We start from the raw sequence: 15,839 nt of genomic DNA, 5'->3' as shown, positions 1-15,839 counted from the left end.
AAGGGGGCTCTGTGTGGGGGGTCTCTGATGTAAGGGGGCGCTGTGTGGGGGGTCTTTGATGTAAGGGGGCTCTGTGTGGGGATGGTCTCTGATGTAAGGGGGCTCTGTGTTGGGGGGTCTTTGATGTAAGGGGGGCTCTGTGTGGGGGGTCTCTGATGTAAAGGGGGCTTTGTGTGGGGGGTCTTTGATGTAAGGGGGCTCTGTGTGGGGGGTCTCTGATGTAAGGGGGCGCTGTGTGGGGGGTCTTTGATGTAAGGGGGCTCTGTGTGGGGGGTCTCTGGTGTAAGAGGGCTCTGTGTGGGGGGTCTCTGTGTGGGGGTCTCTGATGTGGGGGGGTCTCTGTGTGGGGGTCTCTGATGTGTGGGGGTCTCTGATGTAAGGGGGCTCTGTGTGGGGGTCTCTGATGTAAGGGGGACTCTGTGTGGGAGGGCTCTGATGTGGGGGGCTCTGATGTAAGGGGAGCTCTGTGTGGAGGGGCTCTGATGTAAGGGGAGCTCTGTGGGGGGCTCTATGGGGGGCTCTGATGTAAGGGGGGCTCTGTGGGGATGGTCTCTGATGTAAGGGGGCTCTGTGTTGGGGTCTCTGATGTAAGGGGGGCTTTGTGTGAGGGGTCTCTAAAGTAAGGGGGCTTTGTGTGGGGATGGTCTCTGATGTAAGGGGGCTCTGTGTTGGGGTCTCTGATGTAAGGGGGGCTTTGTGTGGGGGGCTCTGATGTAAGGGGGGCTTTGTGTGAGGGGTCTCTAAAGTAAGGGGGCTTTGTGTGGGGATGGTCTCTGATGTAAGGGGGCTCTGTGTTGGGGTCTCTGATGTAAGGGGAGCTCTGTGTGGGGGGGGGTCTCTGATGTAAAGGGGGCTCTGTATGGGAGTCTCTGATGTAAGGGGGCTCTGTGTGGGGGGTCTTTGATGTAAGGGGGGCTCTGTGTGGGGGGTCTCTGATGTAAAGGGGGCTCTTTGTGGGGGCTGGGGGGGTCTCTGCTGTAAGGGTGCTCTGTGTGGGGGGTCTCTAATGTAAGTGGGGCCTCTGTGGGGGGTTTCTGTTGTAAGGGGGCTCCGTTGGGGGGTTTCTGTTGTAAGGGGGATCTCTAATGTAAGGGGGGCTAAGTTTGTAGTGATCATAAAAAAGAAAAGTCAAATGAAGTGCAAAAAAAGTGCAAGAAAAAATGTGCAGGGCGCTGGTGGGGGCGCCACAGGATCAGCTCGCACAGGGCGCTTGAACACCTAAGGCCGGCCCTGGTTGGGAGGTTCTTTCCCATTAACAGCAGATATGAAATTATATTCATCTTGTTTTATCACATATATATATTTGAAGATTCACAATATTTTGAACTTTTTATTGACTTAGATTTCATACACTCTTCCTTTATTTCATTATTGGAATATATTGTTGTATATCACATTGGTTTATATATGATTTTGCGCACCAATAAGCTGCGGAGAAAAAAAAAACATGCAGGGAAGAGAAGGAGGGATGCTTTAAAAGGGGAAGGGAGGGAAATACTTTATCTGTTTTATGTTTACAAAAAGTTACAGCCTAAGGAATTGTGATTGTCCTTTAGGTTAATCATTTGAATAAATCATTTGAAATAATAAAAAACAATATGATGTTCAAACTTTTGACTTCTTTCTTTAATAACTACATAACACAGTACTTCTACTTTCAGTACTTGAGTAGAATTTTTTTTTCAAAACTACTGGTACTTTTTACTTTTAGTACTTAAGTAGCAATTTTTTTGAAAAAACTACTTGCAATACTTAAGTAAAAAAAATGTTGAATACTTTAGTACTTCCACTTAAGTAACTTTTTGATCGAGCACTTGTACTTTTACTCAAGTAGAAATTTCGAGTACTTTATACAAGTCTGGGAATAGAGAACTAGATTTGGATGTCATTGATGTAGAGATGTATTGGAACCCTTGGGAGGTTATCAAGTGACCAAGAGAGGAGGTGTAGATAGAGAAGAGAAGGGGATCCAAAAACAGAGCTTTTCTGAAAGCATTCTTAATTTACAGCATTTTTTTTCACGCCTTCCTAAAACTTTTGCACGCCACTGTATATGAGCATGCACACATTGATGTGACGATTGCAGTAATAGAGAAAGGGTAGGAGTGAGAGTGATATATACACTATATTGTCAAAAGTATTGGGACACCTGCCTATACACGCACATGAACTTTAATGGCCGTAGGGTTCAATATTGAGTTGGCCCAATTTCAACTCTTCTGGGAAGGCTGTCCACAAGGTTTAGGAGTGTGTCTATAGCAATGTTTGACCATTTTTCCAGAAGCGCATTTGTGAGGTCAGGCACTGATGCTGGCTTGCAGTCTCCACTCGAATTCATCCAGAAGATGTTCTACCGGGTTGAGGTCAGGCCAGTCAAGTTCCTCCATCCCAAACTCGCTCATCTATGTCTTCATTGACCTTACTTTGTGCACTAATCATTTGGTGGAGGGGGAATAATGGTGTGGGTTTTTTTTATTTTATTTCAGGGATTGGGCCTGGCCCCTTAGTTCCAGTGAAGGGAACTCTTAGGGCCCTTTCACATTTGAAGTCCGTCAGGCGGACTCCGTTTTTCTCAGCAGGGGATCAATCCGCCGATCCCCTGCTGAGCAGGAGGATGACAGCTGTGTCTCCGTGCTGTGTGCGGAGACAGAGCTGTCAGGTCCCCATGCATCTCTATGGGGGAATCGGATGGGAACGGACTGTCTGTTCTCATCCGATCCCATCCGCAGATTTGACCGATCGGATGTCAGCGGACATGTCTCCGCTGACATCCGATGCCCCATAGAAATGCATGGGGTGACCGTTCAGATCCTCCAAAAAAAAACTGACAGGCAGATCTGAACGGTCCGCCTGTGTGAAAGGGGCCTTAAGGCGTCAGCATACCAAGATATTTCTGACAATTTATTGCTCAAAACATGGGGTGAACAGTTTATGGATGGCCCCTTCCTGTTCCAACATGACTGCACACAAGTACAAAAACAAGGTCTATAAAGACATGGATAAGCGAGTTTGGGGTGGAGGAACTTGACTGGCCTGCACATAGTCCTGACCTCAACCTGACAAGAACACCTTTGGGATGAATTAGAGCGGAGACTGTGAGCCAGGCCTTCTCATCCAATATCAGTGCCTAACCTCACAAATGCGCTTCTGGAAGAACGGTCAAACATTCCTAGAAACACTCCTAAACCTTGTGGACGGCCTTCCCAGAAGAGTGGAAGCTGTTATAGCTGCAAAGGGTGGGCCAATTCAATACAGAACCCTACGTACTAAGACTGGGATGCCATTAAAGTTCATGTGTGTGTAAAGGCAGGCGTCTCAATACTTTTGAAAATATAGTGTATAAGCTGTGAGGTGGAGAGGAGGGGTAAAGTAAGGAGAATTTGAGAACAGAGGACACTCATATGAGAAGAAAGGGTAAAGGGAGCATATTAGAGGGTAAATAGAGTGGGGATCAAACGTCATTAAAAATAACTTACAAAATGTTGATTTGCTTTCAGTCTTTCTGGAGTGAAGCACAGTTCTTTTTGTTGCATATTCTTACTACTTTAGTTAAACTGTTGAACTCAATTGCTTTAACGCTTGCTCAGTCAAAAAAACTCCCTGTCTGCGACTTATTTATTTATAAATGTATTTATTTATAGGGAGATGGGGCAGGGAAGTATTTGTCAATTGGTCCTTTAGAATTTTATAGGGGAGACTTGAATGGAAGGGGAATTTATCAAAAAACCAGGCCAGCCACAGACACAGGCCAAACTCGTAAAAGATAATTGATTCGTTGATCACTAAAGGCAAAAGGAGAGAATCAATCAGTAAACATATAGACAAGTTTAAAGAATGTATAAAAAATGGTGCACTGTTCCTTTAAGTAATGATATAACATTGTGAAAATTGCTAAGTGTATCACTAATTACCAGCAAGAAAAATAATATATATACAGGAATAAAGTACAAGTGCACAAACATGTAATATTAAATCATATACATCAGTGGGTAATCAAACTCAAAGTGCATTGGATCAACTTATGTGGCATAAATATATGTCCAATATAAGTGCGCCGAGGAAAAAACCCACTCAGTGCTCATGGACAAAATGTCACTCCAAAAAGTGCTCCAAACGTGCTTCTTAGAAAAAAAAAAGCAGCCTCTTACCAGAAAGCAAGTATCTCGGTTACAGAGATCAAACAAGCATGCATGTAATCTCCACAATGGAAGCTTCAATGATAGAATATTGCTGCTGTAGCACTCTCGCTGTTGAAAATGAACACAAACATCCATTTTAAAGAGCCGCTCTCCATGCATGTATATATAAAATTTAAACAGGGAGAGTACTACAGCATTTATATACAAGTTATGTTTATTAAAAATAAGAATTGCCCCTACAATGAGGCTGATAATCACAAGCGGTGAATGAAAACAGGCCTGCCGCGATGAGCTCACACGTATGCTCCGCCCCAGGAGCATACTGAGCATACATGTGATGTCATCAAGGCCGCGTCCACGGGTGACACAAATCTGCAGGGGATCAAATAATTCCTTTCCTCACTATATATATATATATATATATGTGTATATATACAGTGGGTACGGAAAGTATTCAGACCCCCTTACATTTTTCACTCTTTGTTATATTGCAGCCATTTGCTAAAATCATTTAAGTTCATTCTTCTTCCTCATGAATGTACACATAGCACCCCATACTGACAGAAAAACACAGAATTGTTGACATTGTTGCAGATTTATTAAAAAAGAAAAACTGAAATTATTACATGGTCCTAAGTATTCAGACCCTTTGCTGTGACACTCATATATTTAACTCAGGTGCTTTCCATTTCTTCTGATCATCCTTGAGATGGTTCTACACCTTCATTTGAGTCCAGCTGTGTTTGATTATACTGATTGGACTTGATTAGGAAAGCCACACACCTGTCTATATAAGACCTTCCAGATCACAATGCATGTCAGAGCAAATGAGAATCATGAGGTCAAAGGAACTGCCTGAAGAGCTCAGAGACAGAATTGTGGCAAGGCACAGATCTGGCCAAGGTTACAAAAAGATTTCTGCTGCACTTAAGGTTCCTAAGAGCACAGTGGCCTCCATAATCCTCAAATGGAAGACATTTGGGACGACCAGAACCCTTCCTAGAGCTGGCCGTCCGGCCAAACTGAGCTATCGGGGGAGAAGAGCCTTGGTGAGAGAGGTAAAGAAGAACCCAAAGATCACTGTGGCTGAGCTCCAGAGATGCAGTCAGGAGATGGGAGAAAGTTGTAGAAAGTCAACCATCACTGCAGCCCTCCACCAGTCGGGCTTTATGGCAGAGTGGCCCGACAGAAGCCTCTCCTCAGTGTAAGACACATGAAAGCCCGCATGGAGTTTGCTAAAAAACACCTGAAGGACTCCAAGATGGTGAGAAATAAGATTCTCTGGTCTGATGAGACCAAAATAGAACTTTTTGGCCTTAATTCTAAGCGGTATGTGTGGAGAAAACCAGGCACTGCTCATCGCCTGTCCAATACAGTCCCAACAGTGAAGCATGGTGGTGACAGCATCATGCTGTGGGGGTGTTTTTCAGCTGCAGGAACAGGACGACTGGTTGCAATCGAGGGAAAGATGAATGCGGCCAAGTACAGGGATATCCTGGACAAAAACCTTCTCCAGAGTGCTCTGGACCTCAGACTGGGCCGAAGGTTTACCTTCCAACAAGACAATGACCCTAAGCACACAGCTAAAATAACGAAGGAGTGGCTTCACAACAACTCTGTGACTGTTCTTGAATGGCCCAGCCAGAGCCCTGACTTAAACACAATTGAGCATCTCTGGAGAGACCTAAAAATGGCTGTCCACCAACGTTTACCATTCAACCTGACAGAACTGGAAAGGATCTGCAAGGAGGAATGGCAGAGGATCCCCAAATCCAGGTGTGAAAGACTTGTTGCATCTTTCCCAAAAAGACTCCTGGCTGTATTAGATCAAAAGGGGGCTTCTACTTAATACTGAGCAAAGGGTCTGAATACTTAGGAACATGTGATATTTCAGTTTTTCTTTTTTAATAAATCTGCAACAATGTCAACAATTCTGTGTTTTTCTGTCAGTATGGGGTGCTATGTGTACATTCATGAGGAAGAAGAATGAACTTAAATGATTTTAGCAAATGGCTGCAATATAACAAAGAGTGAAAAATGTAAGGGGGTCTGAATACTTTCCGTACCCACTGTATATATATATATATATATATATATATATATATATATATATATATATATATATATATATATATATGTGTATATATATATATATATATATATATATATATATAATTTATTTAAGTAAAACATGATACGAATGTTTGGTATGAAGGTGTTAAGAGAACAACATGGATTGCTCCCAAAAACTATGTATCCGGGCCGCCTGTGGTGTTCCCCACAGTCCCCATGTGAAAAAGCTTGCCTCAGCTGGCTGATTAGCCGAAATTCCCTGACAGTCTCAAGCTCCTCGTTTTGGATTCTCAGGGTCACCTGTGAATTCAATCCTTGGCAAGTCTCGCTATCTGTTCTGGACATTTTATAGATAGGCAACTCCTATCATTTTATCGATTAGTGGTTCCAAATTAATAACTACTGCAGTAGGAAACAGACACAAAAAGACACACTCCGCATCTTTCCAAAATAACTGTTTTGTTCTATTTGATGCAATTGAAGGCTTTTATACACATGATTACTTGGGAAACACATTTATATTACAATTGTACTTTTATGGTTACAAGGGGCGTAACATAGGCAGGCTAATTCTAATCGGGATTCGAAAGAATGCAAACATGTAATGAAAACATTATTAGTGCTGTGTGCACAATGAGTGCAATGTGCAATACATACAAAATAAAATACAGTAATATACAAGATGTACAAATTTCCTTTACAGTGCATGCACATGGTGCCACACATGAACAATTTGTACTATATTATCCTATGCTGTCAGAGCAAGTAGATTGTGTCTAAGAAGCACGTAACGTGGTGCCACCATTGTACTAACTGTTATTGGTCCATTCTAAAAGAGAAATCAGCTTATGTTACTAACAGCATTTTACAACCTATGTAGTGGACTATGTAAGGCTTTGTGGGTAGAACATACTGTATATTAGTGCTACCTAAGCATATGCAAATTTTGCATTTATTTATATGTTTTAAAAAATAATTTTAGAGACAATTGTATATAAAAATAGTTTTTAGAATGATTTTTAGCTTATATGTTTTCATCATATTGACACGTTAAAGGACCCGGTAGTATGAGTAGAACATACATTTATGCCACCCAACATGCGAGAATTTTGCATATTTTATATTTTATGAACAAGACAAAATATAGACAAATATAAATAAAAATTGTTTTTATATTGGTATTCTGATGGCTATGCTTATGTTTTCATTATACTAGCACCTTGAAAAGTCCTACACTAGTGGCTCTGTATGTTGCATGTTAAAGTTGGGATGTGGCGTTTTAATTTCCAAACCTAGGGATGACTAATACTCATGCAATTCTCCAACCAAGGATGAAACTGTCACAGCAGAAAACACTGGAAGCCACATTTCATAAAATGGGTCATTGCTAATTCGGGATTATAAGTGGTTATCCCTACAAACTGAATAGTGTTGCCATGGTTAGAAGGATACATTTAATTTTTGAACAATTACCCAAATAATACTAAATACTAATAATACTAAAATGAAAATTTAATGGCCATTAGAAGGATCCAAGAACCACCATAGCTTTCAAGTTTTTTTGTGAGAGACCAGTGTTGTCGACAAAGTGTTTGCTGATTATGGTCTATATTACTTTTCAGGATTTTATTTTGTTTGCTCTCCTAAAGTTTTTCTTATTAAATGTGCTGTACAGCAAACTTTCTTCCCTAATCCGGTTAAATGTCTTAAGAACACTTTGAAGGCTTAACATAAGCTGTTTCACTTTCTCTAGCCTGACCGAAAAGCTTTTTCTCTTTGTCGATATGACCGATTTCTGAGCTCAGCAGAGAAAATGGAAATGCAGCAGGAGGTGACCTTTTATATTTGTACTATTATCACTTGTATATAGGAACATATATAGACCACATTGTAGAAGAGTGAATAAAAGTTTCAAATATATAAAAATTTTGTGCTTATTTTAAAAATAACTTATTTACTTGTTTATGCTATTTTATCTTTGTTCTTTACACAGCCACCGTTACTCATCCCATGGTGCATACGCGCAGAGTAAGCTTGCCCTTGTCCTGTTCACGTACTATTTACAACATCAGCTTACTAAAGAAGGTTGCTATGTAACTGCTAATGCAGTGGATCCTGGAGTAGTGAACACTAACCTCTACCAGCATGTCTCGTGGCCAGGGAGATTTGTGAAATGGATGACTGGTTGGCTTTTTTTAAAGGTAGGTGTTTACTTAGTAATAATCTGCACACTTAGGTTACATAACCCAATACCACAGTACAATACCTTCATTATAAAATAATATATTTAAAGTTCCAGTGCCCAAAATCATTATTTTTAAACACTCTGTAATTGTGTACATGTATACTGCAACATTTAGATAATGTCATATATGTGATCTTTTTAGTTGTTTTAAATTATGGAAAACTAACCAGATCTCGGAAACAGCCAGGTTCCATCTCTGCTGCGGGCATCTGAAGCCCTCTTCTCTTCATTTCTGGGATTCTGTGCAGCTTGCTACCCAGCATGCACCTCCTGATCTCGCACGTGCGCAGTAATGCAATGTAAATCGAGCAAGATTTCGGTACTAAGCGATTCCCCTGAACTCCTGGGATAGATGACACCAATATCCCATTAGTCCATGGGAATCACTTAGTGATGTCAGCACCTTGGCAGCTGGAGCTGGAGGCGCTCCATACTACATGGAAAAAAAAGGTATTTAACCACTTAAGCCCCGGAGGATTTGGCTGCTAAAGGACCAGGGGTTTTTTTGCGATTTTTTACTGCGTGACTTTAACGGACAATTGCGCGGTCGTGCGACGCTGTACCTAAACGAATTTGACGTCCTTTTTTTCCCACAAACAGAGCTTTCTTTTGGTGGTATTTGATCACCTGTGCGATTTTTTGATCACGCGCTATAAACAAAAAAAGAGCGTAAATTTTGCAAAAATAACAATATTTTTCACATTTTTTTATATGAAATTCCCCAAAAAAAAAAGTAAAAATCAAAATTTTTTAACATTTTTCGGCCAATTTGTTTTATGCTACCTATGTTTGGTAAAAAAAGCGCAAAAAGCGTATTTTGATTGGTTTGCGCAAAAGTTATCGCGTTTACTAACAAAGAGAAAGATTTTTGTCATTTTTGGTGTTTTTTTTTTTAACGCGTAATGGCGGCGATCTGCGATTTTTTTTTCGGTACTGCGACATTGCGGCGGACAGATCGGACCCTTGACTGACATTTTTGACACTTTTGGGGTTACCAGTGACATTACTGCAGTAATCAGTGCTATACATATGCACTGTTACTGCAAAAATGACACTGGCAGGGAAGGGGTTAACTTTATTGGGAAGGGAGGGGTTAAGTGTGTCCTAGGGGCGTGCTTTCTACTGTGTAGGGACATTGCTATTGGTGTAAAAGCAAAGATCAACCGTTCTACATAGTAGAACGGTCAGATCTTTACTTTTACACAGGGAGAACTGACAGGCAGCTTGTTTACACAAGCTGCTCTGTCTTTCTCCCTTCACAGGAGCGATCGTAGTGTGGCCGGCGGACATCGAGTCCGCCGGTCACACGCACTGACTTGCCTGTGAACGAGCCGCGGCGGGCGCGCGCCTCGGCGGGCGCGCGCCCGCTCGCTATAGGCTCGCAAGTCAGTGACAGGCGAGTGACGTACCGATACGTCACTCTGCCTGGCCGGGGCTGACCACCGCAGTATATAGTCGTGCGGCGGTCGGCAACCGGTTAAAAAAAAAACTATTTGCCATTTTAAATACAGAGGAGGATGGGCAATGGACGATCCCTTTAAAAAAAAAAAAAACAAAAAAAAACAGGTATAAATCCGCTTTACATAAAACATGATACAAATGTTCTGTAAAAATGAGATACTTGAGGCATGACTTTATCTTTTTCCCCAAATCTGAGTTGGAAAAACTAGTGTACCACCATCTGTGAACTGTATGCATTAGAAGATTTGCCAATTCAAACCAGCCAGAAAGTGGTGGAAGGCCTTAGCCCAAGATGGACTGCATGATAGTTCCCCATTTTTGACATCTATTCATCTATCTATGGCATCTATCTTATCCTTGTCTTTATGGACATTGCTTTGTGCACTGGTGCGCAGTCATGTTGGAACAGGAAGGGGCCATTCCTAAACTGTTCCCACAAAGTTGGGAGCATTGAATTGTAAAAAATGTCTTGATATGCTGATGCCTTAAGAGTTACCTTCACTGAAACTATGGGGCCAGGCCCAATCCCTGAAAAACAACCTCACCATAATCCCCTTTTTACCAAATGATTTGGACAAAGCAAGCTCCAAAAAGACATGGATGAGCATGTTTGGGATTGAGGAACTTGATGTAACGCTCTTGCGTTTTTTGTTAGTGAATGGATTTGCAGCTGCAGAATTATTACACTCAGTAGTCATGTAGAGATGTGTTGAACAAACATATCCAACTCTCAGGACTCATCACCGTGCACAGCCTGTTTTATGCAAATATACATACACTCAATATGATGTTCCTGGAGTGATAGGATGTATATGATAGTATAGAGGTGAGAGACAGGCGTTAGAAATGGTGAGCACTCAGTAGTAATATTCAGGAGAGTGGTAGGTGATGATAGGTAGTATGCTGATAGGTTTAGCAATCATGTATAGTAACAGGTGGTAGGGGACAGCAGATGAAGTATACAAGAGAGAGTAACCTAGTGCAATGATGTAGATGATGGTAGGCTCAAGAGCTAGCAATCTATGAAGTTATGCAGATGATAGGAATAGTGCTTACATAGTAACAGTCCTTAGTATGCAGAGGTAGATAGTGTAAGTTAGTTAGGAAGAAATCCCCTGTGGGGTACTTATCACAAGTTGGGTTAGTAGTAGCAAAGTCCAGTAGCAAGAGAGTGATCCGGTAGCGAGATATGGGATCGGTAGCGAGGTTCCGGCTTTGTTCAGGCAAAGGAATAGCTAGAAGCTCCGGCAGCATAGGACAAGACTGGTCAAGCATGCGGTTTGAACGAGCAATTAGTGAGAGAAAACCGGCGATTGAAATAGCCGCTCATAGCGGCGCTCGGCGATGATGTCATCGTTCTTAAAGGTGTATGCGTTCCACCTAGTTAGCAAGGTGGGACGCAATATTAATGTAGAAATGGGAAATAAAGGTACCAAAGGTACCAGAATCTTACAGTAACCCCCCTTAAGGCCGGCTCCGGAAGGCCTATAGCACTGGTTTTTCCGGGTATTTCGAGTGAAATGTTCGTATAAGCCTAGGTGCGTGAACATCAGCAGTATCCAACCAGGTGTCGTCTTGGGATCCATAGTTCTTCCATCTTATGAGATATTGGAGTCTTCCTCTGTGGATACGAGAATCCAGAATCTCCTTGATCTCATATTCTTCTCCTCCTTCAACTTGTACTGGAGGTGGATGCAAGATGGTAGGCCTTATTCCTTGGTTAGGAACATGTGGTTTTAGTAGCGACACATGAAAGATGGGATGTATTTTGAGATCTGCCGGTAAGGTGAGTTGCACTGCAGCTTTTCCAATGAGTTTCTTAATTGGGAAGGGTCCCAGAAGTAAAGGTCCAAGTTTTTTACTAGGGATCTTTAATCTCAAATTTTTTGTAGATAGCCAAACAAGATCCCCAATACCATATTGAGGAGAGGGTTTTCTACGTAGGTCGTAGTACCTTTTTTGTTGACTATGGGCATGTGATATGGTGGTGTTGAGTAAACCCAGAGAGTCCTTTATTTGGGTGAGATAATCAGAGGCCACTGGGTATGCGTGGTGGAAGAAGAGTGGGATGAAACCCATAGTTCAAGTAGAATGGACTTTGCTTAGTAGTACTGTGGGTTGCGTTGTTATAAGCGAATTCCGCCAGCGGGAGGAGGTCCACCCAATCGTCCTGTAGGTATGAGGTATAGCAACGTAGATATTGCTCAATGCACTGGTTGACTCTTTCTGTCTGTCCGTTTGTCTGAGGGTGGTAAGGAGAAGTAAGTTTTCGCTCTATTCGTAGTATCTGACATAGAGCTTGCCAAAACTTGGAGATGAACTGTGAACCACGGTCAGACAGAAGGGTCTTTGGAATACCATGTAACTTAAAGACATGTTTCACTAGCAATTCCGCTGTTTGCTTGGATGAGGGTAATCTTCGAATAGAAATGAAATGTGCCATCTTGGTCAGATGGTCCACTGACACTAGGATGGTGTTAAATCCTTTGGAAGGTGGTAGTTCTACTATGAAGTCTAAGGACACAACTTCCCATGGAACCTGGGGTATTGGTAGACTACAAAGTAGACCAGATGGTTTTGTAGTGTCAATTTTGGACCTTGCACAGATGTCACAAGAAGAAACAAATTTTTGTACGGTCGTCTTCATGTCAGGCCACCAAAACTGCCTAGTAAGTAAATTAAATGTTTTAGTCATACCCATATGTCCTGCCATAGGCACATCATGCGACAATTCCAAAATCTTGGTACGCATAGTAGGGGGTATGTAAAGTTTGTCGTTGTAATAGAGGAAGCCTTCTGCATCAGCACTTAGTTGTGGTGGAGGTGAATCCAATCCTATGCTGTGCAAAATCTCTTCCTTCAGGGAACGAACAACACCGACAATACGTTCATAGGGTATTATAGGAATTGAAGGTATTTCGGCGTAGTTATCCTCGGTTAATCGTGACAGCGCATCCGCCTTTTTATTTTTGTCTGCAGGAGTGTAGGTCACCAAAAAGTTGAATCTTAAAAAGAATAAGGACCATCGTACCTGCCGGTGGGAAAGAGTCTTGTTAGTCTGAAGGTATTGAAGATTTTTATGATCTGTGTATATGAGAACTGGTAATCGAGTACCCTCAAGTAGGTGTCGCCAATTCTCCAATGCCAATTTTATTGCAAGCAACTCTTTTTCACCCACTGGGTAATTCACCTCGGGGCTGCTTAGTGATTTTGAGAAAAAAGCAACTGGGTGAAGTGGTGAAGTATTTGTTGGTCGTTGGGAGAGAACTGCTCCTACTGCCATATTTGACGCATCTACCTCCAGGATGTATTGAAGGGATGGGTCTGGATGGCGTAGTATGGGAGCAGAAGTAAAGCTTGATTTTAACAAGCGGAAAGCTCCATTTGCTTCTTCTGACCATTTGAATGTTTTTTTTTATACTTGTGAGTTGTGTGAGAGGTCTCACAATAGCAGAGAAGTTCTTGATGAACTTCCTATAGAAGTTAGAAAATCCGAGGAATCTTTGTAATGCTTTACGAGTTGTTGGCACAGGCCAATCTAGAATACAGGATATCTTGCTCATATCCATTTTGATTCCATTTTTAGATATGATGTATCCTAGGAATAGTACTTCTTCTTTATGGAATAAACATTTTTTTAATTTTACGTATAAGTTGTGTGCAAGTAGTCTGGACAACACGAGTCTTACATGTTTTATGTGTTCAGATAAAGATTGAGAATAAATAAGTATATCGTCCAGATATACTACAACACAGACATCAAGTAAGTCTCTGAAGATGTCATTTATGAATCGTTGAAAGGCTGCGGGAGCATTATACAACCCGAATGGCATCACAAGGTACTCGAACAATCCGTATCTGGTTCTGAATGCTGTCTTCCATTCATCCTCATCACGGATTCGGATTAGGTTGTATGCCCCTTTCAGGTCCAATTTCGAAAAGTAGGTAGCCCCGCGCACCTGTTCAATAAGTTCAGGAATGAGGGGCAAGGGATAGCGATCCTTTATTGTAATGGTATTCAATTGCCTGTAATCAATAATAGGCCTGAGACTTGAATCCTTATTGCGGACAAAGAAGAGTCCTGCAGCAGTAGAGGAAGTAGAAGGTCTGATGAACCCTTTCGCCAAATTCTCATCCAAGTATTCCTTGAGATAAGAGAGATCATCCTGTGAAAGAGGATAAACATGACCGAAAGGCAACTTGCTATTAGGGAGTAGATCGATACAACAATCATAGTCCCTATGGGGAGGCAACACTTGAGCATTTTTTTCAAGGAAGACTTCCGACAAATCCTGGTAACATAGAGGTATAATCTCATCTGTCACCACAGACAGGATCTTTCCATATGATGAGAGATTACACGTGGTTTCGCAATAGTGAGAAGAGAAGGTTAGAGTTCTTGTTTTCCAATCAATGATTGGTTGATGTATGTGTAACCAGGGAAGTCCCAAAATAATGGGAAAATGTGGTGAGGTTAGTACATCAAAAGTGGTAGTCTCCATATGAGACTCATTGGCAGTGACAAGGAGTGCTTGTGTCTGATTGGTGATTGGACCAGAGGATAACGGAATACCGTTAATGAAACTAACAGAGACAGGTTTGAGTTTTGAAATAATAGGTATTTTATTTAAGGTAGCAAAACAAGTATCGATATAGTTTCCACAAGATCCTGTGTCGATCATAGCCTTGGTGGTGATCCTAGTTTGGTCCCACTGTAATGTCAAATGAATAAAAAGATAAGGATTAGAAAAGGAAGTCGTTAGTCCCCCTAGCAAGACATTTGAACACTCACCCTCTTTTTTGCGGACAAGGGGACAGCCGCTTAACAAATGATCCGGGGAGGCGCAGTACATGCAGAGATGTTCGGATCTTCTCCTGGCAAACATAGGAGTAGGGTCAACAGCCGACATCCGAGAAGGACTGGACAATGGCAATCCCATCTTCTCAGCCTTTCTTTCTCGCAGTCGTCTGTCAATATTGATACTGGTCTGTATCAGGGCAGCCAAGGTGTCAGGTAAATCCGCTCGGGCGAGCTCGTCTTTAACGGCTTCTGATAGGCCGAGTCTGAACTGAGTTCTTAGAGATGAGGGGGGTTTTTGGTTGAGCTGACCCTTGTGTGCCATAATCCTATTAATTAGAGAAAAAGGAACTCCATGATACAAAACAAGTTTGCTCAGGGAGATAAAGGTTTAGTGGACTTTAAAGGCACATATTAAGTAGGCAAAAGACTACCATAAGTATAAAAAACATATATTCTTTTATTTCACCAAAGTTTTTTTTAAAAAATAGAACAAAAGTTCAAGAAGCAAAACTATACAATGACATACATATTATTTGAAATAAGAACATTCATCATATCTATAGGTCAAAATATTAGATACACAGATATTGTAGTAGTTACACTTTGTGAGTATTAGGATCGTGGTCTGAAGAGGTCGACGCGTTTCGCCTTAGCTTCTTCTGGACCTCAGACGCTAATATACAATTGTTATCTCTCTCAAAATGCAGAAAAACCGTGTGATCCGTGGTCATCAGTATCAGTATATCATATTGATCATAGAGTAGTAAAAAATAGGCGGGAAGTGAAGAGGGAGAAAAAAGGCCCAAAAACTGGTGGAATGGGCCACCTCAAATTCCCACACTGGAATCTATCGAGGATTCAGGTCGGGATCAGAGTAGTGATATGGAGGCTGCTATTGGCTGTATCACATGAAGGTCTTTGTATCCTTCTGTCTAATCTTAGACCATATTGGGACCCAGTCCCCTTATAGCAGTAGATATTGATGTCTTGTAACGTTAGATGGAAAAGTTCCCCCCAGATTTGTAGTGTATCCGATAGTAGAGTATATTCCAGTGTAAAACAATGGTATTATGGATATTGCAGCTGAAATTGCTTGTGAATATAGTTCCCAGGGATAGAA

At 41.7% G+C, this 15,839-nt stretch overlaps 1 protein-coding gene across 2 annotated transcripts in view; it reads left to right on the top strand.

Annotated features, from left to right (window-relative positions):
• DHRSX (dehydrogenase/reductase X-linked) overlaps positions 1 to 15,839 on the top strand; it is a 766,480-nt gene that overhangs the window by 641,483 nt on the left and 109,158 nt on the right. For both annotated transcript variants that reach the window (XM_082244855.1, XM_082244854.1), the window contains exon 6: positions 8,206 to 8,413. In XM_082244855.1, the coding sequence (XP_082100981.1) occupies positions 8,206 to 8,413 (208 nt within the window). The remainder of the gene's footprint in view (positions 1 to 8,205; positions 8,414 to 15,839) is intronic.

This window comes from Pelophylax lessonae (assembly GCF_965119305.1).
Source record: "Pelophylax lessonae genome assembly, chromosome: 2".
NCBI classification, from domain to species: domain Eukaryota; kingdom Metazoa; phylum Chordata; class Amphibia; order Anura; family Ranidae; genus Pelophylax; species Pelophylax lessonae.
This window is presented reverse-complemented; position numbering and strand designations above follow the sequence as displayed.